At 39.2% G+C, this 26,959-nt stretch overlaps 2 protein-coding genes across 2 annotated transcripts; both read right to left on the bottom strand.

Moving 5' to 3' along the window:
* Positions 1-20,169: 20,169 nt before the first annotated feature.
* Positions 20,170-20,778, bottom strand: LOC147639518 (protein SRC2 homolog). The gene has a single exon (XM_086794372.1). It carries the CDS (start codon positions 20,776-20,778, stop codon positions 20,170-20,172), a length of 609 nt encoding a protein of 202 aa, XP_086650498.1.
* A 4,933-nt stretch (positions 20,779-25,711) lies between these two features.
* LOC147639519 (protein SRC2 homolog) lies at positions 25,712-26,320 on the bottom strand. Its single transcript, XM_086794386.1, has one exon. It carries the CDS (start codon positions 26,318-26,320, stop codon positions 25,712-25,714), a length of 609 nt encoding a protein of 202 aa, XP_086650512.1.
* Positions 26,321-26,959: the final 639 nt, after the last annotated feature.

Genomic DNA, 26,959 nt, shown 5'->3' on the forward strand with positions numbered 1-26,959 from the left:
GATGCATAATGGAATTTTTTTATTATAAAAGTGTTATTCTTATTAAATTTGATTTTATGCATAAATAGATGCATAAAAGGATTTTTATTCCCATTGAAGTTGATTTTTATGCATAAATAGATGCATAAAGAATTTTTACATCAAAATTAGAATTCTCTTAAATTCTATGTTTAAATTCTATGAGTATTTGATAAATGAATAATTAAATACTCTAAGAGAGAAATTTCTATTGTTTTATATTCCCACGGATTGTAAAAAGAAAATTCAAGAAATCTATCGAGATTGAAGTATTCAGATAAATGATTAATTTATTCCTCATTAGAATTTGTAACTAATTTAGAAATCAGTTAAGTGAATATTCAAAGAAAGAAATTCAATAAAATAGTAACTGAATTATCAAACCCTTTCGAAAAAGATAGTTCAGGAAAAATCTTATTCGACTCGAACCTTGAATCAGACTATGACCAAGACCAAACTCTTTCGTCAGTTTCGAGGAAAGAAAGTGTGACCAGTTTAGAAAAATACACTCAAAACTCCTGCCAAATTTGAAACTAAGTTTGAGACCCTTCGAATTGATCTATGGATTTGAGAAACGAAGGACTGGATGGATTTTTGAGTTATGACATCTGTAATAACCAATAACTGTTTGTCAATGGATTATTTTATATGTTAAAAAGAGGAGTGTGTGCATATTTGTATTCGAAAGCAAAAGTTAAGAAAGGCATTCAATTATGGGTGGGTGAGTAATTGTCTAGTTCCACTGATTCCAGCGGTTGGGTGGTGGCTAACCCATGGACCAGATAGGGTTAGGCTAGAATCAGTGGAGTTTTAATAATTAAATTAAAATAATAGGAATACGCTTAGAATTCGAGTAGTTAAATAAAAACCTGAAGAATTTTCAAATGAGTAGATCAATGGATGTGCCTGACTTCGGTTAGGAAAAAAGTGTTGATTTCCTCAAATGATTAGATCAACGGCTATGCTGCCTGATTTCAGTTAGGAAAAAAGTGTTGATTTCTTCAAATTAAGATAGTTTTCCTTCTATTTGGTTTAATCAGGTGAAGGATAGTTTAGTCTCTTGACCCCGTTAGAAAATTCTTTCGGTTTTTGAATGACCACGAGATTAGTCTCGTGTCCGAAAATTCGAGGGCGAGGCCCCGAGTGTGGGAAACCCTGCCCCGCGCAAGAGGAGGCTACTTCCGCTGCTAGCAACTGAGAATCCCCGGTGCGCGGAGGGGGCAGAGGGATCTCACAATGAAAATGTCGGCAACCTACTCCTCTGTGCTGATGTACACGAGATTAATATCTTCTTCCAAGACCTACTCTTTAATGAAGTGATAATGGACCTCTATATATTTGTTCTCTGCGTGAAACATTGGGTTCTTGGCCAAATGTATGCTACTAAGGTTGTCATAATAGATGACAACCTGCTTGTCCACATGCAACCCCAAATCTCCAAGTAGCTTCCATTTGAGTTGCGCTTCACTTTGTACACCCACTTACATCTAACGGCCTTTTTACCCTTAGATGATTACCATGTCTTATTTGCATCCAATGTAGCCATTTCTTCATCCATGCATGTATCCCAATTTGCATACCTAACATCATCCTCAAAATATGAGGGTTCAACATCTTGCACAACCTTTGCATTCATTGTGTCCTTGGTGTCCTCGTTGTAGCTGGCTTATCCTTCCTTACACTAGGTGTCATGCTAGCTAGAATCCCAAACTCCTCGTCAAAGCTCTGATCTGAGCCACTAAACTCTCCAACCAATGAATGTCCTGCTGAAATGTCAGGCATACGAAGGGGCTCATCAACCGTCTCTTTGCCTTTACATGATGCACCTATTGAATTTGCAGGATTGACATTTTGACATTACTTGCCACTCCATGGTCTATCAAATAGATCCACTACTAGAGGACTCTATCGGTCCACTCAATGACTGTGATTGTTGACCTACATTTTGTGCAACCACCTGTTCTTGTGCATCAACCCCAATCGAATCTTTTACATCAGCATACCAATCGAGTCTTTTACATCGGCCCCAATCGAGTCTTTTACATCCCTACTCACCCTTATCTGATGAAAATCTTTCTTTTTGCATAGGATGTCTAATCCTAGAATATGGTAGGAAGCCCTCTTTTAGCATTATGCACAGGGTTGTAACATCTATACCCCTTTTGCTCAAGGGAGTAACCAATGAAAACACATTTTCCAGCCTTTGGATCTAGCTTATTGTGTAGCTCATGAGGAATATGTACATATATTGTAATGCATCCAAAAACTTTTAGGTGTGACGAATTTGATTTTTTTGCCACTATACTTCTCCTTTAGAGTCATACCATGCACTACTACTATGGGGGTCCTATTCATAATGTAAACTATAGTCGCAACTACTTCAACCCAATAATGATAAGGCATGCTCTTCTCATCGCCTAGGACGAGCAATAGTATAGTCCACCTTCAGTCTTAATGTTAACTTTGCATATAATTGCTTTGTAAAATATAAGGGAATATGGAAATGGTGTGGCATCCTCTCATAAGAGGCTACATATCGGCTATAGATATATGCTGCCAAAGCTAAGTGGGAGCACCTAGAAATAAGAAGTAGTTTTCCAACTACAGGATGGACTCCATGGCCCATCTCTAAATAGATCTAAAATGGAATCCCTAAAGCTAAGGAGCTTGTCCACTTTGTAAAATAGGTCACGCCATGTGAAACTCCTATAAGATCCCTGTTCCCACCGCGCAACGGATTCGGGGTACTAGCAGCGGAAGTAGCACTTCATGCGCGAGGCAGGGTCCCACACTCGGGGCCTCGTCCACGGATATCCGGACAAAAGACTAATCCGTCGGTTTTTCCAAAACCGAACCCGAAAAAACTTCCCTTATCCGGAAAGCACGGGCGATTCCTCCAGGATAACTTTTTACTCTAACGTAGTCAGACCATTAGTGATCAAACTGATCCGACTGCACCTATAAAGATACTCGGTCAGATCAAGGAAGAAACTTGCACTTGGATCATTGGGATCAATGCTTTTTTCCCCATCAAGAGGCACAGCCGTTGATTCCTATCCATAGAACAATTACTATCCGGGATTTACTTTATCTATCGTAGTAACAGAAATTGAGTCTCGATTTATGGATCCATCAGTCCAGCCTAACCCCATCCAGTCCCATGGATTAGCCAACCGCCCAACCACTGTAGTGATGGGATCCAATTTAGAATTTGATTTTTATCCTGGGTACCAGGGAAAAGAGTTCCCAGGCCCTCTAGCCGGATGTTCATGCAAAAATAAAACTAGTCACACCACTTACACACCCAATATGAAATTGCCTTTTTCATAGATTCAACCAGTTTTAAAACAATCCTTTAATGAACCATAGCAAATTATCCGGTTGATTCTTAACTTCCCATCATTCCTTCATCAGAGTATCTATGGCATCATTGGCAACCAGAACGCTCACCACCTGTCCACTTATCAGGGGCCTTTTTAATAGTTCCTAGCCCATAATACTCGGCAATATAATCACTTATCAAGATGGACTCTTCGTTGAAGATCAGCAAGATCAACCAACAGATCCATATAAAGAGCCATGGACTCATCCATTGAAGACCAGCAAGGTCAATCAATCAGATCCATGCCCGGTTTCAGAAAACAACTCTTACTCCTTGTTCCAATATCTTCCTCAATGCACGTGTGGGTATCCTAGGCGACCCAGAGCCCGAGCACCGTATGGTCAGCACCCTCTAGGATCCTTCGCAGGTGACCTAGCGCTTCACTCATAGGCCGCTTCCTTGGTCCCTCATCCACCGTATCGGAAGCTCACCATTTAAATCGAACCGAGGCTGGTCAAGACCTCGGTCGACCTTGCTACGCGAGACGTCCTCCATTGACTCTCCGTCTCAGCAGTTGCAACTTTAACAGTTAGGTCTTCATGACTTTAATCCACAAGATGGTCAAAATGCTTCCCCAGCATTCTTGACATAAAACAGTCATTTACAAACAGTCACAAAATACTTTCTAAATCGAACTCTCGTCTTTCCACATTATCCCTCCTTAGTCCACATTACTTATTCCACATTCCATTCAATGTGTACTCATTCTCATCCATTTCCTCATATCGACGACACATTAATTCACATACTTTTTTTTTTGTGGAATTACACATTCACATTCACATCCATACATCCACATCTACATGCATACATCCATTTTCACATCCTCATTTATACATCCACATCCCATATCCACATTCATACATACACATCCATATCCACATCCATACATCCACATCCATACATCCACATTCACATCCACATTCACATTCATACATCCACATCCACATTCCCATTCACATCTATACATCCACATCTACATCCACATACATACATACATCCACATCCGTATCTACATCCATACATCCACATCCACATCCACATTCACATTCACATCCATATATCCACATCTACATGTATACATCCATTATCACGTCCTCATTCATATATCCACATCCACATACATACATACATCCACATCCACGTTCCCATTCACATCTATACATTCACATCTACATCCACATACATACATACATCCACATCCGCATTCCCATTCACATCTATACATCCACACACATACATACATCCACATCTACATCCACATTCACATCTACGCATATACATCTTCATGCATACATCCATTTTCACATTCATATATCCACACTCCCATCTCCACATTCACACATCCACATACATACATCCATTTCCACATTCCCATTCATATATCCCCATATGCCTTCACATCTAATCTTTTACATCACATCCATTCTTGCCCTATCACGACCCATATATATCTTATCCTATCACATACACTTCTTACCTCATCTCATACATATCTTATCACATCTTAATTTATCTTATCACCTGCTAACTTATTTCATAAGCATCTTCTCACCTCTTATCACATCTTATACACCTCTTATCACATCCTATCACATCTCATATCTATTTATAGAATACAAGAGAATTCTTATATTTGATATAAGATTTCTTTACACATTTATTTATGCATAAATTCCATTTAAGGAGATTAATACTTTCGAAGTAAAAATCAATCTTTTATGCATCTTCCTATGCATAAATTCATTTTAAATGAAAATGACACTTTTGAATTAAAATTCAATCTTTTATGCATCTTCCTATGCATAAATTCAATCTTTTATGCATCTTCCTATGCATAAATTCAATTTAGATGAGGATGACACTTTTGAATCAATCTTTTATGCATCTTCCTATGCATAAATTCAATTTGGTAGGAATTACACTTTTAGAATAAAAGAATTTCTCTTATGCATCTAAGTTATGCATAAAATCCATTTATGATGAAAATCACACTTTTAGTATAAAAAGAATATCTTTTATGCATACTTCTATGCATGAAATCCAAATATGATAAAAGTAACACTTTTATAATAAAATAATCAACTCTTATGCATACTTCTATGCATGAAATTCAATTGTGATAAAAGTAACACTTTTATAATAAAATAATCAACTTTTATGCATACCTCTATGCATGAAATTCAAATATGATAAAAGTAACACTTTTATAATAAAATAATAATCTTTTATGCATACCTCTATGCATGAAATCCAATTATGATAAAAGTAACACTTTTACATTAAAATATTAATCTTTTATGCATACCTCTATGCATGAAATCCAATTATGATAAAAGTAACACTTTTACATTAAAATAAATAATCTTTTATGCATACCTCTATGCATGAAATCCAATTAAGCATAATATAAAGATCAATTTCTCTATGATTACAATGAATATCTTTCAATTAATCTAGGATGATAATTCCTAGAATATGGTAGGAAGTCCTCTTTTCATGCTTTGAATGAAATTATTCTATGTGTAATTTTTATAAAAATTTTACCATAGCTCCGTTGCTATGACTGATAAATCTCAAATTATTTTGAAGGATAAAGCTTATCATTAAGGGAATGATTAGAATGATCCCTAATTGGATCATTAACCCATAATGGATTGAATCATCAATATTCAAGAAATACATAAACTAAAAGCATAGAAAAAAGCCATTAATTTGGCCTCAAGCATAGATTAATCTTAAATTAGGGAAAAGCTTTATGAAAAGCTTCACTTGGATTGAGAATAGGTCATGAGAATGACCATTCTTTGAGTGAGAGAGAGAAATTACATAAAAACCATTAGAATTAAGCATAAATGAAAATTTATGTAATTCTTTACTATCTTTCATCAATTAACTTCAATAACATTCATCAATTTATGTAATTCAAGTAATACCATTCATCAATTAACTTCAATAGCATTCAAAAACCATTCCAATTAAACTTCTCAAGCTTGAGAGGGGTTGAGAAGAGAGAAACATTGAGAAATTATAGAAAATGATCAAAATTCACTAATTACCTTACAAATTGCTTGATTCTTTGTTCACGGAAGAGGTCCCCAACCAATCAATTGGTTAAGTATGTTGATGGAGCCACCAATGGGGATTGAAGAAAGAGGGAAGCTCTAATTTCTTCAATTTGGAGAGAATTTTAGAGAATAGTAGAAATTAGCATTATTTCAGCATAACTCTAGTATAGTAAAATTCTTCTATTTTTTTCAAAGGACTCATGTTCTATTTATAGGAGAGGGAAGCTCTAACCAAAGCTAACTGAATTCTAGAATTTTCTAAATTCAGTTTGGTTGAATTTGGACTAGATTTGGACCTAGTTTGGTTATTTTTTTATTCGATTTGGTTCCATTTTGATTTAGTTTGGTTCAAGAGAGAGGAGAGATAAAAATATCACACTATTTTTGAGTTTAAAACTCATTCAAGCATGTGAAATATGCACCTCCTTTAATGGACTCCCCTTCCTTACATATGTGTCAAAATGGAATCATTATACCCAAAATATCTCATATTTTTAATATTGCTCATAGTTTTTTACTAATAAACCTTGTACATTTTCAACTCTTCATCTTGTGTGAGCATTTACTCATTTTTGGATACCCAAAATATCTCATATTTTTAATATTGCTCATAGTTTTTTACTAATAAACCTTGTACTTTTTCAACTCTTCATCTTGTGTGAGCATTTACTCATTTTTGGATACCCAAAATATCTCATATTTTTGATATTGCTCATAGTTTCTTACTAATAAACCTTGTACATAGTCAACTCTTCATCTTATGTGAGCATTTACTCATTTTTGGGTATCTTCTTTTACAAATTGGATTTATCTCCTCCCTACACATGGATTGATGCTATTGGCCCATAGGAACCTTAATTGGACCATAATCCAAAAATTTCTGAAAATCTAGACCCTTAGGCTAAGGTCCTTTATACCCATTTCCAATAAATTCCAATTGCACATTGGAAAGTTCTTTTTGAATTTCTGTTTCAAGGAAATTCATTTTAATAATATGAGAAATTTTTCTATCTAAAAATATTCAAAATCTGAATATTCTCTCTCTAGAATATTTTCTCTCTCTATGTCAAAATAGGCAAAGATAAGATCTTTTATATTTCTGAAGAGGGGATTGATTACAGGGGAAGATGCTGGACATCTAGAGAGGCTGGGGAGGAATCTTACATTCTCTCCCACTTGAAAAACGCAAGATGTCCTCATCTCGCAAACTGGGAGTAATTTCGCAAGATGAACGAATATGAGACTGAGAGAAAATTTTTAATTAATATTAACCACCAAGAAAAGTCTAAAAGAGAGCAAGACTCAAGACAAGAACAAAGATTTTAACTTTATTCATTCTTGGAACATATACAGTAAAAATAGAAGAACTTTTTACACTTCCATAAGCCCATCCATCATATGGTCACAAAAGCAGCACTCACAAGCTACACACGTATAAGGTAATTCATCTATGGGAATAATTCGGCTGGTTATTGTTGCAGCACCTATCTCACTGGTATGAGGTGACCTATTAAAAAGACCTCTGAGAGGCAAGCCAAAAACAGGATAAAGGCATATCTTCTGATGAGGAAGAAAACACACCAGTAAGAAGACCCGCTCAGAAAACCCAACATGCCTTGATCTCATCACGCAGTAGTATCGGGGTCCCAAACCCAAAGCTTTAATAACCATAGCCAAGCGAACATTGTTACGAAAGTGCTGTTGACCCCACGGTGTTACCCTACAGATCCAATTTATTCTGGGGTTCCTTATATTCAGGTCAACCCAACAGAATATGGGGATAAATATCCCTTATATAGAACTCATCATTAAATAACAATTCATTCAGATCATATCATTCATATCTTTAACACGATAATGGTCCATTAGACCGAAAAATTTCCTTCTGAACATTCCTCCACGGGAATTTCAGTTAAGTAAGTTCTCAATTTGACATCCCTAAATTTGATCATCCATGTCAAGTATTAACAGTAGTAATTTGACAGCACAATCCACTAATCTCATAGTGATTTGCTGAAATCATTATCATCATTTATCATCATAGGGACCAATGATTTTATATTCACGTGTTAACATGTTATTAACATGTTAACATGTTAACATGTTCCCAAAAAAGCCGATGGGAAGCAACCTGGTAACCGGATAAAATCCCGCCGGGCTTTTGCTATACCCGGCGGTCCCGCCGGGAACAAGAAAACCCCGGCGGGTCCCGGCGGGGTTGTCATCCAGCCCGGCGGGGTAAAATTTCCTATATATATGGGCCCAGGGGGTCCTTTGGGAGTTCATTGCTGACAGCATACACAGGTAATGAGACTTGTGTGTGTGTGTGTGTGTGTGTGTATGTGGGTGTGTGTTCGTGCGGGCAGCCGCCCACTGTCACAATGCGCGGCAGGATGTGGGTGGTCCGCCACACGAGGGATGTGTGTGTGGGTGTGTGTTCATGCGGGCAGCCGCCCATTGTCGCAATGCGCGGCAGGATGTGGGTGGTCCGCCACACGACAGGTGTGTGTGTAAGGCCATTCTTCGGAATGGTGATTACCCTAGGGCACTTAGTCGGTAACGCGGCTAGTCTGTGTCCTATGGTAAGTATGGCACGCCGTAGCGGTACTAGTCGGTAACGCGGCAAGCATAGTATCGTTATGGCGATGTCACCTTCCCTTCCCTTCCCTTTGTCAAATGCGGGCATATGGTCGGTAACGCGGCCAGTGTATGTTCGTATCCTATTCGTATTCCCATAGAATCGGGCGGCATTTTGTCGTTAACGCGGCAAGTTGGTGTCGTCCGCTAGTGCATAAATTGTTTTTTGCATATTGCGGCATTTGATCGTTAACGCGGTCGAAAAAATGTCGTAAATTTGCTTGCATATTACGGCATATGATCGTTAACGCGGTCGAAAAAATGTCGTAAATTTGTTTGATTTGACTTGTATTATTTTTATTGTGTTTGATCCATGCGATACTTGGTTGCTAACGCGGCATGAATATCTCTCTCTCTTCCTACCCCCTCTCTCTCTCTCATGATACACTTCACAACTCTTTCTCTCTCTCTCTCTCTCTCATGATACACTTCACAACATGATAGATGTGTAGATAAGGATTTCTTTTTTTTTCTCTTAAAATATACATAATTCTTAATAATTTCTTTTTTCTCCCTCTATTTACTTAAAAATTAAAACAGTACATTATTTTCCCCTTTAGGAACTCACAAAAACATTAAAAATGTCATCTAATGTTTCTTCTCTCTATCTGTCACAACTCTCTCTTCCTCTCCTCTCTCTCTCTCTCTCTCTCTCTCTCTCTCTCTCTCTTCCTCTCCTCTCTCTCTCTCTCATGATACACTTCACAATTCTCTCTCTCTCTCTCTCTCTCTCTCTCTCTCTCTCTCTCTCTCTCTCTCTCTCATGATACACTTCACAACTCTCTCTCTCTCTCTCTCTCTCATGATACACTTCACATCTCTCTCTCTATCACGATAGGTGTGTAGATGAGGAGTTCTTTTAGGATTACAAAACAATATTTTCCTCTCTTTAGGAACTCACAAAACTATTAAAAATGTCATCTAATGTTCCCTCTCCCTCTATCTGTCACACCTCTCTCTCTTCCTCCCCCCCTCTCTCTCTCTCTCGTTCGATAATGTATACACTTGATAAGTAATAATGCACTTGTTGCGGTTGTCTCACGTTCGATAATGTATTGCATGATGTTGAGTTCAGTAATATTGTTTGATATTCCGTTTTTGTTTGATCATTGATAAGTAATGATACACTTGTTGCTGTTCTCTCACGTTTGATGATGTATTGGATGATGTTGAGTTCATTAAAATTATTTGATATTCCGTTTTTGTTTGAACATTGATAAGTAATGATACACTTGTTGTTGTTCTCTCACGTTTGCTTGATGTTAATTTCAGTAATGTTTGATATTCTGTTTTTTTGTGTTTAGTGATATTTGCTAGATTTACGAAGATGACCAACATGCTTTCCCCCCCTGAAGAGCGTAAAATTGTTCTACGAGCAATTCGCATTGAAGCAGTCATCACAGTGTCACAATGTGCTGATGATGTCGTCAAAAAGATCAATGAGTCTGAGATACTCATGCGAGATCTAATAGACCAGATATGGGAAAATGCACAGCGTCGACTTCGAAGTGGAGGCAACGCTGAGTTGCTTGATAGACAGAAGATAGCAGATTTCAACCATCAACATATAACACGAACCATTTTGGGGAGCATGCGTGTAGCATGCAGTGATCTTAGAGATGCTGTCCCGCCTGAAGCTAATATGCAACGTCTACAGTTATGGGACGTTGTATGGAGCGAGCAAAGAGCCAAGAGCAAGCGCATGAAGGCGCTGGATGCAGAGTCCCTCCCCAAAAGAGTGCGCATTGCCCAGGACGTCGCTGCAACGTCCAGCCAGGTAGATGCAAGTGGTACAGGTGTCATTAATCGTACCATCTACAATTCTATGTGCACACACCTCATTGGCATCCCGCACGAGGCTCTGTTCGAAGGGCGAACAATAGGATCTAGTGTTTTTGGCACAGTAAAAGAGTATACAGTTAAAGGTATATCATTTTTGCTGGAGCGCATTACTTTTTGCGGAAAGCACTACAAAGGAGAAGGCAGCGCCAAGTTCGAGAGCTTCCAGGCAGAGTAGGGCATGCAGGTTCTACACCCATCGATTGTCAGGTGTATTGCCTTCACAAAAGAATCTCCTTGGATCACTATTTTCCCGTACTATAATGGCGGCTCGCTTGGTGATACTCTTCTGAAGGTTCCCTTCAGATTCAGTGAGTTCACCAGAGCAATTTTCCGTTTGGATCGAGGATGGAGACAACCCCCGCCCGATAATATTCCTTTAAGTCATCTATAACTTTCTAAAATAAAACAAATAGTAATAACCATGTCACATATTATGCATGCCCTGGTGGAAGGCCTAGCGGCAGCACATCTGGCAGGAATTATACATACCGACCTACATCCATTCAATGTAGTGTTGGATTTTACAAAAGAGTTGAAGCCACGCATAGGTATTATCGATTGGGGGTTACTGCTGAGAGCGCCCAAAAAACGGGTGTCTCTCAATTTTGTATTTGAAGCAGACAAGAACCCTGAGAAGGTGACACAGGCGGTCTCCTACGCAGACAGAGAGCGAAATAAACGGCCGTGGATAGCCCCGGAGCTTTATGATCCATTTTTGGCAGATGCATACACTCCTGCATCTGATGTTTTTGCCTTGGGATATTTATTACAAACTTTATATGACTTTTGGCAGAAAGTACAAGAGTTGTGGATGGATAATAGTTCCTATGACAAAGTTACCATGGATACTATTATTCATAGAGTCAAAAATTGGATGTTTCTGCCTAATCGCGATGAGCGAAAATCAATTTTGCAAGTAGTTGAATTTTTTAGATCACTAAATACTGACCCAACGAGGGCACAACGTCCTCTTGTAGAGCTATCGGTGTCATTCACCCCAATTTTGTAATGATACAGTATCAGGAGATTAAGTTTCAGGAATGGCACTTTGTTTCTCTCTTCAAAATTTGATGTGTCCATTGTTTGAAATATTATCTCATTGAGTCTTTGTAATATCTCTCTCCTCTTGTGGTGTTTAGGTTTATGTTTTCTCTTCAAAATTTGATGTGCGCGCATTGTTTGAAGTATTTTTGGAGTCAAGTGGATATTTCTCATTGAGTCTTTGCAATACATATCTCCTCTCGTGGTGTTAAACTTTAAGTTTTTGAGGGTAATGGTCAATTTATCTTACGTTGATCTTTACAGTTCATTAAAATCCTAAAGTCATTTATGTTCATGTAGATATGGCAGAGGCGCAAGCAAACGAGCATCAAGAGTTAGCCAAGAAGGCATATGAGCGAATGAAGGCCCTTGCACATGGCCTGACAGCCCGCGAAGCTACAAGAACAGCATGCAGGTTGTCGAAATGGACAAATCCTACTTATGCCCAATGGAAAGACATAAACAAACACGTAACCACAGAGATGATAAAGGAAATATGGCCATGTCCAGATGGCGAGATTAAGAAGGGAAGATGGAAGATTTCACGTTGCACTCACAATGATATCAAAACTAATGCCGAGCGCATTTTCTTGGAGGTGTACGGTCGTCCTCTCCATAACGTCGACGCTCCACTCTATTTTGCTAAGATGCTATATGCTCAATTTATCCTAGAAACTCCAGTGGACTTCGCCTCCAGAGAGGCCACTGTCAACACCCACGACATACGTGAAGAGACAGTGACATTCACAAGGGAAGAACTTGCTCTCATGGTGGAGGGCGCTGGATTGGAGTTAAACAAGGTCAAAGAAAGCTTAGGGGCACAGCTAGCAGAGAAGGAGAAAGAAGCTGAGCGATTATCTCAAGCGTCAACTCCTCCCCCGGCCAATAGAGGGATTCAAGAGCAGCTCACAAAGATCAGCCAAGATGTACAGAGCATCTCTTCACGTATTGCTCCTGTGCGCCAAGGAAACCACATCTCTCATTTTTTGATACATCCTGATCTTGTGGGAGTTTCTGCTGAGGCTACTAGTTCCTCCACCCCCTAATGTCCTGTATGTTACAAAGTATTCGATGGGTGGAGCGGCCAGTATATACTACCCTGTGGACACTACTACCACTTAATATGTTTAGTGAGGCAAATGCAAAATACTTCCACATGTGCATTGTGCAGTGTTCCAATAAATCAAGGTATTTATACAGTGTTCGGCATGGCTAGCGAATATAAACCACCAGGACCTTTAGATGCAACTCCTAGTGCAATTCGTAATTTATTTCAAGATGAAAGCTAAGTAAGACAAATCCTACTTTTGTATTGATAATTTCTCCAAATACGATCATTTGTACAAGTACTTTTTATGAAATTAATGAAATGACTTCTTCCTCTATGTCAGTATCTTGCTCCAAAATTCTTTCACCGTTTACTCTCTCGTCTGCTAAATTAAGCTCATCTAAGTCAATGTCTAAATTGTCTTCTATCTCAAGGGTGGTGCACAACGTGCGTCCAACATCAAAGTTCTCGTCTACTACATCATCACAATTGTACATCCATCTGGGCATATCTTCTTCATAATCTTCGCTTTCAATGTCTCGCAAGATCTTTTCATTGCAATACATGTAAACAAGTTTATCTGCTCGATCTGCAAGAAGTCGATTGCGAATAGTACTGTGAATATATTTGTACATGCTCCAGTTTCTTTCTGAGCCTGAGTTTGAAGAGCACTGACTTAGAACCTTCATCGCAAGGTTGGGCAATAAAGCATAATGCTCACCACCATTCATCATCCACCACTTCCATGCAGGTTGCTCTTTAGCCATTTGTTGAACAAGGGAGTTGGAAAATAAACCCTCTTTCAATCGAAATGAGGTCATCTCCTTTATGCACTTTACACGATCATCAACATTATTATAGAAAGTGTTTACCACTTTATAAAAATCTTGCACCACCTCAACGTTGGACATCAAATCCATATTCCAATATTCAGGATCTAACATGTAAGCAGCACTGTGTAGTGGTGAATGCGCTCCAATCCATCTAGCATGAAAGTACTTCAATAGAACTTTTCTTTGTCTACTGGAGAATGGTACACGCCATTGCTTTTCCACCACTAAATGCTCTAATTTCTCAGGACACTCCAAACTCCGCTAGACAGTCCACCATTGCATCCATGCTTTCCCGAGATTAGGCGCTCTTTGATCAAGACTTCGTACGGCATACATAACAGGCATCATTACATGGTATGCATCCATCACACTGTTCCACCAACTTCTTCTCGTAAGCGCTGCCTTCAAGACTTTGATTTTCTCTTTCACTTTTTCAAGTTGAGTGTTCTCCCAGTCATGAAATGCCATGCATGTAAATGTTTCGCAAACTGCATCTTTATTTCTAAGAAGAGACTCAAAAGTGTAAAAGTGAGTGCAAAACCTAGTCTCCGCTGGAAGCTTTAACATAACTGACATGCGAGGTCGAAAAATATCTAACACTCTCTGTCTGTTGAGCATGAATCTCACAAGCTGGCGACGAGCAGTGTCGACGATTGAGGCAAACCATTTGGTATCATCACTTTTATACCAATCTTTTAATACAAGATTCAAACTATGAGTATTACAGCCTACCGGAAAAACATGTGGATATTGTCGCTGTAGGATTTTGGATGCATTTTTGTAATTTTTTGCATTGTCCATGACAACTTGGACTACATTTTTGGCACCCACTTCCTCTATCACAGAGCTAATGACTTCATATATCCCCATATGCCTTCACATCTAATCTTTTACATCACATCCATTCTTGCCCTATCACGACCCATATACATCTTATCCTATCACATACACTTCTTACCTCATCTCATACACATCTTATCACATCTTAATTTATCTTATCACCTCTTATCACATCTTATACATCTCTTATCACGTCCTATCACATCTCATATCTATTTATAGAATACAAGAGAATTCTTATATTTGATATAAGATTTCTTTACACATTTATTTATGCATAAATTCCATTTAAGGAGATTAATACTTTCGAAGAAAAAATCAATCTTTTATGCATCTTCCTATGCATAAATTCATTTTAAATGAAAATGACACTTTTGAATTAAAATTCAATCTTTTATGCATCTTCCTATGCATAAATTCAATTTAGATGAGGATGACACTTTTGAATCAATCTTTTATGCATTTTCCTATGCATAAATTCAATTTGGTAGGAATTACACTTTTAGAATAAAAGAATTTCTCTTATGCATCTAAGTTATGCATGAAATCCATTTATGATGAAAATCACACTTTTAGTATAAAAAGAATATCTTTTATGCATACTTCTATGCATGAAATCCAAATATGATAAAAGTAACACTTTTATAATAAAATAATCAACTCTTATGCATACTTCTATGCATGAAATTCAATTGTGATAAAAGTAACACTTTTATAATAAAATAATCAACTTTTATGCATACCTCTATGCATGAAATTCAAATATGATAAAAGTAACACTTTTATAATAAAATAATAATCTTTTATGCATACCTCTATGCATGAAATCCAATTATGATAAAAGTAACACTTTTACATTAAAATAATAATCTTTTATGCATACCTCTATGCATGAAATCCAATTATGATAAAAGTAACACTTTTACATTAAAATAAATAATCTTTTATGTATACCTCTATGCATGAAATCCAATTAAGCATAATATAAAAATCAATTTCTCTATGATTACAATGAATATCTTTCAATTAATCTAGGATGATAATTCCAAGAATATGGTAGGAAGTCCTCTTTTCATGCTTTGAATGAAATTATTTTATGTGTAATTTTTATAAAAAATTTGCCATAGCTCCGCTGCTATGACTGATAAATCTCAAATTATTTTGAAGGATAAAGCTTATCATTAAGGGAATGATTAGAATGATCCCTAATTGGATCATTAACCCATAATGGATTGAATCATCAATATTCAAGAAATACATAAACTAAAAGCATAGAAAAAAGCCATTAATTTGACCTCAAGCATAGATTAATCTTAAATTAGGGAAAAGCTTTATAAAAAACTTCACTTGGATTGAGAATAGGTCATGAGAATGACCATTCTTTGAGTGAGAGAGAGAAATTACATAAAAACCATTAGAATTAAGCATAAATGAAAATTTATGTAATTCTTTACTATCTTTCATCAATTAACTTCAATAACATTCATCAATTTATGTAATTCAAGTACTACCATTCATCAATTAACTTCAATAGCATTCAAAAACCATTCCAATTAAACTTCTCAAGCTTGAGAGGGGTTGAGAAGAGAGAAACATTGAGAAATTATAGAAAATGATCAAAATTCACTAATTACCTTACAAATTGCTTGATTCTTTGTTCACGGTAGAGGCTCCCAACCAATCAATTGGTTAAGTATGTTGATGGAGCCACCAATGGGGATTGAAGAAAGAGGGAAGCTCCAATTTCTTCAATTTGGAGAGAATTTTAGAAAATAGTAGAAATTAGCATTATTTCAGCATAACTCTAGTATAGTAAAATTCTTCTATTTTTTTCAAAGGACTCATGTTCTATTTATAGGAGAGGGAAGCTCTAACCAAAGCTAACTGAATTCTAGAATTTTCTAAATTCAGTTTGGTTGAATTTGGACTAGATTTGGACCGAGTTTGGTTACTTTTTGATTCGGTTTGGTTCCATTTTGATTTGGTTTGGTTCAAGAGAGAGGAGAGATAAAAATATCACATTATTTTTGAGTCTAAAACTCATTCAAGCATGTGAAATATGCAACTCCGACTCCCCTTCCTTACATATGTGTCAAAATGGAATCATTATACCCAAAATATCTCATATTTTTAATATTGCTCATAGTTTTTTACTAATAAACCTTGTACATTTTCAACTCTTCATCTTGTGTGAGCATTTACTCATTTTTGGATACCCAAAATATCTCATATTTTTAATATTGCTCATAGTTTTTTACTAATAAACCTTGTACATTTTCAACTCTTCATCTTGTGTGAGCATTTACTCATTTTTGGATACCCAAAATATCTCATATTTTTAATATTGCTCATAGTTTTTTACTAATAAACCTTGTATATTTTCAACTCTTCATCTTGTGTGAGCATTTACTCATTTTTGGATACCCAAAATATCTCATATTTTTAATATTGCTCATAGTTTCTTACTAATAAACCTTGTACATAGTCAAATCTTCATCTTATGTGAGCATTTACTCATTTTTGGGTATCTTCTTTTACAAATTGGATTTATCTCCTCCCTACACATGGATTGATGCTATTGGCCCATAGGAACCTTAATTGGACCATAATCCAAAAATTTCTGAAAATCTAGATCCTTAGGCTAAGGTCCTTTATACCCATTTCCAATAAATTCCAATTGCACATTGGAAAGTTCTTTTTGAATTTCTGTTTCAGGGGAATTCATTTTAATAATATGAGAAATTTTTCTATCTAAAATATTCAAAATCTGAATATTCTCTCTCTAGAATATTTTCTCTCTCTATGTCAAAATAGGCAGAGACAAGATCTTTTATATTTCTGAAGAGTGGATTGATTACAGGGGAAGATGCTGGACATCTAGAGAGGCTGGGGAGGAATCTTACAACTCCAGTAGTATGGTGCATCTCTAGCCACTTATCTACAGACATGTCTACAGAACGATGCTACCTAGGCTATGTAAAGGAGGACATCGCCTCTAGGTCTGCCGCCACAATGTGCAAGGTAGATGGTGTGTCACCCACATTCGTGTACGGTGAATCACGGCTACTCGTGTGAGTTTCAGATGCTAAAGAGGATAATGTGAGGCCACCCTAATGAAAACCCTAACCTAGGTGTGGAAGTGAAAGTGTTCAAAATGTCTAATGAAGATTAGGGAAGACCTAATGGAGATTAGGTGAATGATTATGTGAAAATCTAATGTAGATTAGGGAGTGAAGGAGCTCTAAGAGTGAACAGTGAGAATGAGAGGGGGGGGATGAAAAAAAGGGGGCCTTTATATCTTGATCAAGTTAGGGTTTCCTTCGTAATGTCAACGAGGCACACACGTGTCCATCATGGGTTAGGTGTCCACGTAACTCGGTCGAGTTATGCATAGTTTTATTTTTTTTGAATCTTTTTCTTTCTTTACAACATCATCAAGGTACATGCTTGATGTATATGAATGCCATGGGTTATGTAAGTAACTCGGTTGAGTTATATATTGGCATCCATGTGGATAGCTTGTATATCGATCGAGTTCCGTGGTGGATGTCCACCCCATGACTCGATCGAGTTACATGGTACGTATGTGGATATCCACCACGTAACTCATTTGAGTTGTGTGGATATCCACTTCCTACCTCCATTAAACATATGTGGATGTCCACAATTGAACTCGGTCGAGGTACATGGTGCCTTGTGGATGTCCACCATGAATTACGTGGTCATCGGCAATATCCCAGGTGTGGCAAGGTCAGTAACTCAGCCGAGGTACATGGTGCATTATGGATGTACACCATGAATTACGTGGTCATCGGTAATATCCCAAGTGGCAAGGTCGGTAACTCGGTCGAGTTATCTCCCAAGCATCTAGTGACTGCCACTTGGGATGATACGATTGGAAGCATAATTCGATCAAGCTACCTCAAGGGTATCCCATCTACACAACATGATCCCAAAGTGAGGACCCTTATTGTACGACCACCCAATCTCCACTCGGCATTTGATAATCTCCCCTCATCAAAGCAAAGAGCTAAATCACATTGAGTTTTAATAATAATTTCACATATGTATGTATAGTAAGTGAGTTAATAAATAAAGAAAAAAATCACTTTCTTAGATTAAAGCAGTACCAAGTAGCTCATGAGTTAAAGTCACAAAATGTGACATTGTTGGAGGTCAGGAGCTAAACTATAAAGTGTGCCAACATCAGGCTACATAAAGTCTGGACTTGGAAGTTGGGAGTAATCAACCAGGCTAAAGCTCGCGGCCTGCACCACCATCAAGGACTCCCATTACTGTGATGCCTTTAGCGGTGACTGGTAGTAATGAGTTGGTGATCGATCGTTTTTGAATCTCCGGATGGCTCGGGCTACCACGTCGGGTGTGAAGAAGGTGGATGTGATGGGATGTGGATGTGATGGTAGGATGGGGGGCTGATCTGGTGCCTCTTGTAGTAGAACCTAAGCCAATGAGCTGAGCTATGACATTGAGAGGCCACAAGTTGACATCTGCGACTCGGGAGCTAAGATGGCTCTACTGGCCTTGAGCTGAGGGCTTGAGCACTAAGAGGTAGTAAGTTGACAACATCAGGGAGTCTAGACTCCATACTCACAAGTCACTGGGAGTCTAGGACTCTTAGTTTTTCGATTCATCACTTTAGAGACTGGAGAGCTGAGTGCTGAGGAAACTAGCCATTGGAGCAATGCTGAAGCCTCAAACTTGAAAGAAGTCTATACTTTGGATGTGGAATCTGGATAGTAGACTCGTGGACTCTAGAGCTAGACGCTCTTGACTCTCTGATGGAGCTTGGGCAATGGATGGTGCTAGAGTCTAGACCTCTTTAAAGTTTAGAGAGTATATAGTGGCATACATGCTAAAGTGAAGGTTAGTTAAAGGTGGTGACGGTGAGCATTAAATTAAAGATATTCCCAAATAATCATAGCCTCCAAGGACTACGGCAACCTGACATTGGCCAATGTCTTATGTAGCACTATAATTTGAATTATATATAACGTACTTAAATTTGATTATTAAAAAATTTGAAAACTTCTTCACCAACTCGGCCTTCAATGAGAAAATGAAATCCCGTGTGGCCTTCAAAGTGTAAAGGCCTAAATTTTGAACTGATTTTATTTAGCAACCCAAAATTCTCCTTGGCCTTCTTACGAAGGCTTCGACATTTTCTCTCGTGTTCAGTGCTGAAATTTGAAGGTTATTTTACCAGAAAATAATGCCAGTACATATGAGAAAGCGGAGATTACTTGACAAAATCAAACGAGTAGCTTGAGCATAATGAAGGATTATACAAAAGTTTTAAGTACAAGCACATCACGTTGAGAAGGTTTGACGAATAATTTGGGCAAAACTTTCTAGGTTTGTTGTGGAGGTTTTAACAAAGGTGCAGCGAGAGCTCCATAGCCAACCTTCCTATGAAAACGTCGAGATAACACAGGGCGGTAACTAGAAACCCCCAATGGCGTGACCAATGAAGACGCCTCCGAGGCCGACTCCCGACGGAGGCCTCCGTCGACCTCTATAGCCTACAGGTGGGTAGCTATAATATGGGTACCTGGTATACTGCATGGCTGCAGCGTCAACATAGTAGGATGGGGAGGCGGCGCTTGGCATAGACTTGTCGCCCACGTGAGCATAGAGGTTAAGGTAACCGTGAGCACGCCCCGACCGCCTTGTCAATGGAAATGCCCGGGGGTTTCTGTCTTCTTTGCGAGAGAGCTGAAGCTCGGCGAGGGGTATGGAGGCTGCGCCTACAAAATTGCAGCTTCCGAACAGCGCCGCTTTGTGGAAGACCTCCAGCTTCAGCCATGCACCGCCGGCAGCCGGCTGGCACAAGTAGGCGTCTGGCACTTTACCCAGTGAGAGGTTCAGGTCCCAGCGCGGCGTTGTCCCGCCCTTCTTGTCCACGTGCGTGCATGCCATTGGACCGACGCTGGCCGGACGCGCGTCCCTCTCCACCCACGCTATGGCGTAGCAGCGCATCTTGCCCAGCCGGCTCACCTTCTTCACGTCGTGCGCCGAAACAAGCGTCACGTCCAAACTGCGCTGCTCCATGGTATTTGGAAACTTAGGGATAGCAGGCTCTTAATTTATAGATAGGACTTTTGCTTTCGGAAAAAGCAAAGAGTGTGCTTTTTAACGAAAAATGTTTTCCGTCAGCGAAGTTGCTTTCTCCGCGCCGATAGAGAAACCTGAAATTGAAACCTAAAATTTTTAGTTCTAGAATAAGGGTTAAGGGTTATCAAGGGTAAGTACATATTTGACAATAATTCCTTAGAATAAAGGTTAGGGGGGGTTATTTATGAAAGGTATACACTATAAGAGATGGGACCATAGCCGCGTGAAGAGGAGAGAGAGTGGAGAGAGTAGAGAGAGGGGACCCGGGCAAGTGCACAGGGTGCACACAATTACAGTACGCAGCTATTATGTGACTATAGCCGCATACTGGGAAAAAATCCTAACATTGCACATAGCATTTCCGAGATCTGAAAATATCCCAATATCACAAAAGAAGAAGCACCAAATGTATTGTAATACAATCATATATAGAGTAAATCAAGACTAGCAAATTGAACAATTGTTTAATGAAATAGGGTGAGCTTGGCCCAACATCTCTTGCATCTTCCATCAAATCCATACATGCTAATTGGTCTATCTCACGATCCATATGCTCCATTGCAAGATCAACAAAAAGATCTATCCCACTAGTAGTGGACTTATCATCATCATCATCAAATTCAATTCCTTCCTCATTATCTTGGATAAAGACACCTTCATCTTGATTAGTTGGTGGTATCTCACATTCTTCATCTTGTATTTGATCCTCCGCATGTTCATTTTCGATTGCCATTTCTTCGTCCATGACTCTTCAACATTCCTATCTTGGAAAATACTCTTTGAACGAGGAGCAACTTGCATGACATACCACCATTTCTTGTCATTTATATCCGCATGAAATACGACCTTGCAAGAAGAAACACATCGAGTGCAAATTAAACATGAATAAGTATGATATAATAAAAGCTTATGGTTAGAATTTACTTGTTCACAATGGTGAGGTAGTACAAATGTGTCCCTCTTTGTTTGCCAAAATTTTGTGGAATCGATCGCCATAAATCCATTTGGATGCCCTTTTATAGTTGCTTGAGGGTCTCCACACATATCCTTGAACCACTTCACATCTAATATGAAAATTTGGAATATCTTGAATCCAACCTTTAGGACATTTTGAATCATACTACAATAATCAAGAATTGCTCCACTTTCTTGCTCAAAGTTTGCCATAACCCCACAATCTTGGGTATTTCTCTTTGTATCTATACGTTGAGTACGGAAAGGCCTTCGTTCGAACCACATGGCATTGTATACCTTATACTACCACCAACACCAAATGAAATATATGTATGATATTGAATAACCATATCATGAGATGCTACTTGAATAAAAAAAGAGAAAGTAGAGACACACTTACATAAGGCTTGTATCCTCTTGAATACGAGCCCACTCTTCTTCTATCACCATCTCTCCGTGTTCTTCTTACATGAGGCTCGCATCCTCTTGCATCCTCTCACTCTTCTCATGTCACCATCTCTCCATGTTCTTGGCCTTTTCCATTTCTTCATAAATCCAATCAATAGAACAATCTTTTGGAAGTGATGCAAGTTCCAAAGGAAATGGAAAGCCTCTTGAACGCATCTTAAGTGCTCTTCTCTCCTCATATTGGTTTCTCCTCACCTCTTCATACCTTGCCATCCACCTCTTCTCATAACTTCATGCTATTGAGAATATAAAATGTATTCACCTTCTTCAACATTGATGTGTCCATTCTCTTGCTTTTTCTTTGCCTTGTGGTACAAGGGACACCATGTGCTCATCTTCCTCATTACTTCACAATTGTGGCATTGTAGGATCTACTTGAGAAAGATACTCTGAAATGTGGACACATGCTTCTTGTACTATGTTGAAATATATGATGTATAAGATTAAGGATGAGAGGAAGAGGTAATGGAGGTGTGAACACACTCAAATAAAGTGGGCATGTGGGTGGAAAAGGGATCTAGGGTTAGCCCTTGGTGGACCCTATAGAAAGGACAGTCCTGAGGCATCACTTTTTGTAACACAAGAAACACATTCACAAGGAGAAGGTCAAGCCAACTTTGGAGTGGCTGAAATAGAAGGTAATATAGAAGCTTTCTATACATCTTGTGCTCTGATACCGTGTCAAAATTATGGGTAGTATGGACAACGGAAGCAATAGTTGATGGCAAGATAGACCAACATATATAAGAAAGAGTATAATTATTAATGACGAAGTGGAAAGGTGAAAGCAACTTAGAAGCATATTGAGAAGCACATGCATAAGCTATTAAAATATGAGTGGCAGCCATGTATTGGTCTTTGTGGTAGAGCTGGACTAAAGAAGAAGCCAAGGTAATGAAGAATCGTACATGCAAATCCCACTTGAAGATTGTATTCTGCAAGAATATGGTGTCATCAAAGCGAAGGAGCAACAAGGGTGGTGCTTGAAGCCACTATAGAAGAGATGGTACCAAAATGTTACTAAGGTTGAGGGGAATTTCGTAAGTTCCTCACATGCCGAGCAACTCTTCTAGTTGAGGAGTGAAGGATGCTTACTAGAGTTGGGAGTGAACCACATTACTCTAGAACTCATCTCTTTCATTAAAGCCTATCATATAAAGGCTACCTACCTTATCTTCTATCGTATGGTTGAGAGGGAGTCTTTGTTGAACTTGTATGTCCAATTCTCACCTTGTCCTATGGTGGCATTGAGAGGGGGTGTTGAAATGTATGATTATGTGAAAATCTAATGTAGATTAAGGAGTGAAGGAGCTCTAAGAGAATGAGGGATGAACAGTGAGAGAATGAGGGAGGGGGGGGATGAAAAAAAGGGGGCCTTGATCAGGTTAGGGTTTCCTTCGTAATGTCAACGAGGCACACACGTGTCCATCATGGGTTAGGTGTCCACGTAACTTGGTCGAGTTATGCATAATTTTATTTATTTTTGAATCTTTTTCTTTCTTTACAACATCATCAAGGTAGCTTGTATATCGATCGAGTTCCGTGGTGGATGTCCACCCCATGACTCGATCGAGTTACTTATGTGGATATCCACCACGTAACTCATTTGAGTTGTGTGGATATTCACTTCCTACCTCCATTAAGCATATGTGGATGTCCACAATTGAACTCGGTCGAGGTACATGGTGCCTTGTGGATGTCCACCATGAATTACGTGGTCATGGCAGGCTCAGTAACTCAGCCGAGGTACATGGTGCATTATGGATGTACACCATGAATTACGTGGTCATCGCGGTAATATCCCAAGTGGCAAGGTCGGTAACTCGGTCGAGTTATCTCCCAAGCATCTAGTGACTGCCACTTGGGATGATACGATTGGAAGCATAATTCGATCAAGCTACCTCAAGGGTATCCCATCTGCACAACATGATCCCAAAGTGAGGACCCTTATTGTATGACCACCCAATCTCCACTCGCCATTTGATAATCTCCACTCATCAAAGCAAAGAGCTAAATCACATTGAGTTTTAATAATAATTTCACATATGTATGTATAGTAAGTGAGTTAATAAAAAAAGAAAAAAATCACTTTCTTAGATTAAAGGAGTACCAAGTAGCTCATGAGTTAAAGTCACAAAATGTGACGTTGTTGGAGGTCGGGAGCTAAACTATGAGATGTCCCAACATCAAGCTACATAGAGTCTGGACTTGGAAGTTGGGAGCAATCAAGGCTAAAGCTCGGCCTGCACCACCATCAAGGACTCCCATTACTGTGATGCCCTTAGCGGTGACTGGTAGTAATGAGTTGGTGATCGATCGTTTTTGAATCTCCGGATGGCTCGGGCTACCACGTCGGGTGTTAGAAGGTGGATGTGATGGGATGTGGATGTGATGGTAGGATGGGGGGCTAATCTGGTGCCTCTTGTAGTAGAACCTAAGCCAATGAGGTGAGCTATGACATTGAGAGGCCACAAGTTGACATTTACGACTCAAGAGCTAAGATGGCTCTACTGGCCTTGAGCACTAAGAGGTAGTAAGTTGACAACATCAGGGAGTCTAGACTCCATACTCACAAGTCACTGTGGGAGTCTAGGACTCCTAGTTTCGATTCATGATTCTGCACTTTAAAGACTGGAGAGCTGAGTGCTGAGGAAACTAGCCATTGGAGCAATGCTGAAGCCTCAAACTTGAAAGGAGTCTATACTTTGGATGTGGAATCTAGATAGTAGACTCGTGGACTCTAGAGTCTAGACGCTCTTGACTCTCTGATGGAGCTTGGGCAATGGGTGGTGCTAGAGTCTAGACCTCTTTAAAGTTTAGAGAGTATATAGTGGCATACATGCTAAAGTGAAGGTTAGTTAAAGGTGGTGACGGTGAGCATTAAATTAAAGATATTCCCAAATAATCATAGCCTCCAAGGGCCACTACGGCAACCTGACATTGGCCAATGTCTTATGTAGCACTATAATTTGAATTATATATAACGTACTTAAATTTGTTTATTAAAAAAATTGGAAACTTCTTCACCAACTCGGCCTTCAATGAAAAAATGAAATCCCGTGTGGCCTTCAAAGTGTAAAGGCCTAAATTTTGAAGTGATTTTATTTAGCAACCCAAAATTCTCCTTGGCCTTCTTACGAAGGCTTAGAGGGAAATAATGCCGGTAAAATAACCTTCAAATTTCAGCACTGAACACGAGAGAAAATGTCGAGAAAATAATGCCAGTACATATGAGAAAGCGGAGATTACTTGACAAAAGCAAACGAGTAGCTTGAGCATAATGAAGGATTATACAAAAGTTTTAAGAACAAGCACATCACGTTGAGAAGGTTTGAGGAATAATTTGGGTCAAACTTTCTACGTTTGTTGTGGAGGTTTTAACAAAGGTGCAGCGAGAGCTCCATAGCCAACCTTCCTATGAAAACGTCGAGATAACACAGGGCGGTAACTAGAAACCCCCAATGGCGTGACCAATGAAGACTCCTCCGAGGCCGACTCCCGACGGAGGCCTCCGTCGACCTCTATAGCCTAAAGGTGGATAGCTATAATATGGGTACCGGGTATACTGCATGGCTGCAGCGTCAACATAGTAGGATGGGGAGGCGGCGCTTGGCATAGACTTGTCGCCCACGTGAGCATAGAGGTTAAGGTAACCGTGAGCACGCCCCGACCGCCTTGTCAATGGAAATGCCCGGGGGTTTCTGTCTTCTTTGCGAGAGAGCTGAAGCTCGGCGAGGGGTATGGAGGCTGCGCCTACAAAACTGCAGCTTCCGAACAGCGCCGCTTTGTGGAAGACCTCCAGCTTCAGCCATGCACCGCCGGCAGCCGGCTGGCAGAAGTAGGCGTCTGGCACTTTACCCAGTGAGAGGTTCAGGTCCCAGCGCGGCGTTGTCCCGCCCTTCTTGTCCACGTGCGTGCATGCCATTGGACCGACGCTGGCCGGACGCGCGTCCCTCTCCACCCACGCTATGGCGTAGCAGCGCATCTTGCCCAGCCGGCTCACCTTCTTCACGTCGTGCGCCGAAACAAGCGTCACGTCCAAACTGCGCTGCTCCATGGTATTTGGAAACTTAGGGATAGCAGGCTCTTAATTTATAGATAGGACTTTTGCTTTCGGAAAAAGCAAAGAGTGTGCTTTTTAACGAAAAATGTTTTCCGTCAGCGAAGTTGCTTTCTCCGCGCCGATAGAGAAACCTGAAATTGAAACCTAAAATTTTTAGTTCTAGAATAAGGGTTAAGGGTTATCAAGGGTAAGTACATATTTGACAATAATTCCTTAGAATAAAGGTTAGGGGGGGTTATTTATGAAAGGTATACACTATAAGAGATGGGACCATAGCCGCGTGAAGAGGAGAGAGAGTGGAGAGAGTAGAGAGAGGGGACCCGGGCAAGTGCACAGGGTGCACACAATTACAGTACGCGGCTATTATGTGACTATAGCCGCATACCGGGAAAAAAATCCAAACATTGCACATAGCATTTCCGAGATCTGAAAATATCTCAATATCACAAAGGAAGAAGCACCAAATGTATTGTAATACAATCATATATAGAGTAAATCAAGACTAGCAAATTGAACAATTGTTTAATGAAATAGGGTGAGCTTGGCCCAACATCTCTTGCATCTTCCATCAAATCCATACATGCTAATTGGTCTATCTCACGATTCATATGCTCCATTGCAAGATCAACAAAA

The sequence above is a fragment of the Cibotium barometz genome, chromosome 4, assembly GCF_041138505.1.
Source record: "Cibotium barometz isolate CiBa-2024 chromosome 4, ASM4113850v1, whole genome shotgun sequence".
NCBI lineage: Eukaryota > Viridiplantae > Streptophyta > Polypodiopsida > Cyatheales > Cibotiaceae > Cibotium > Cibotium barometz.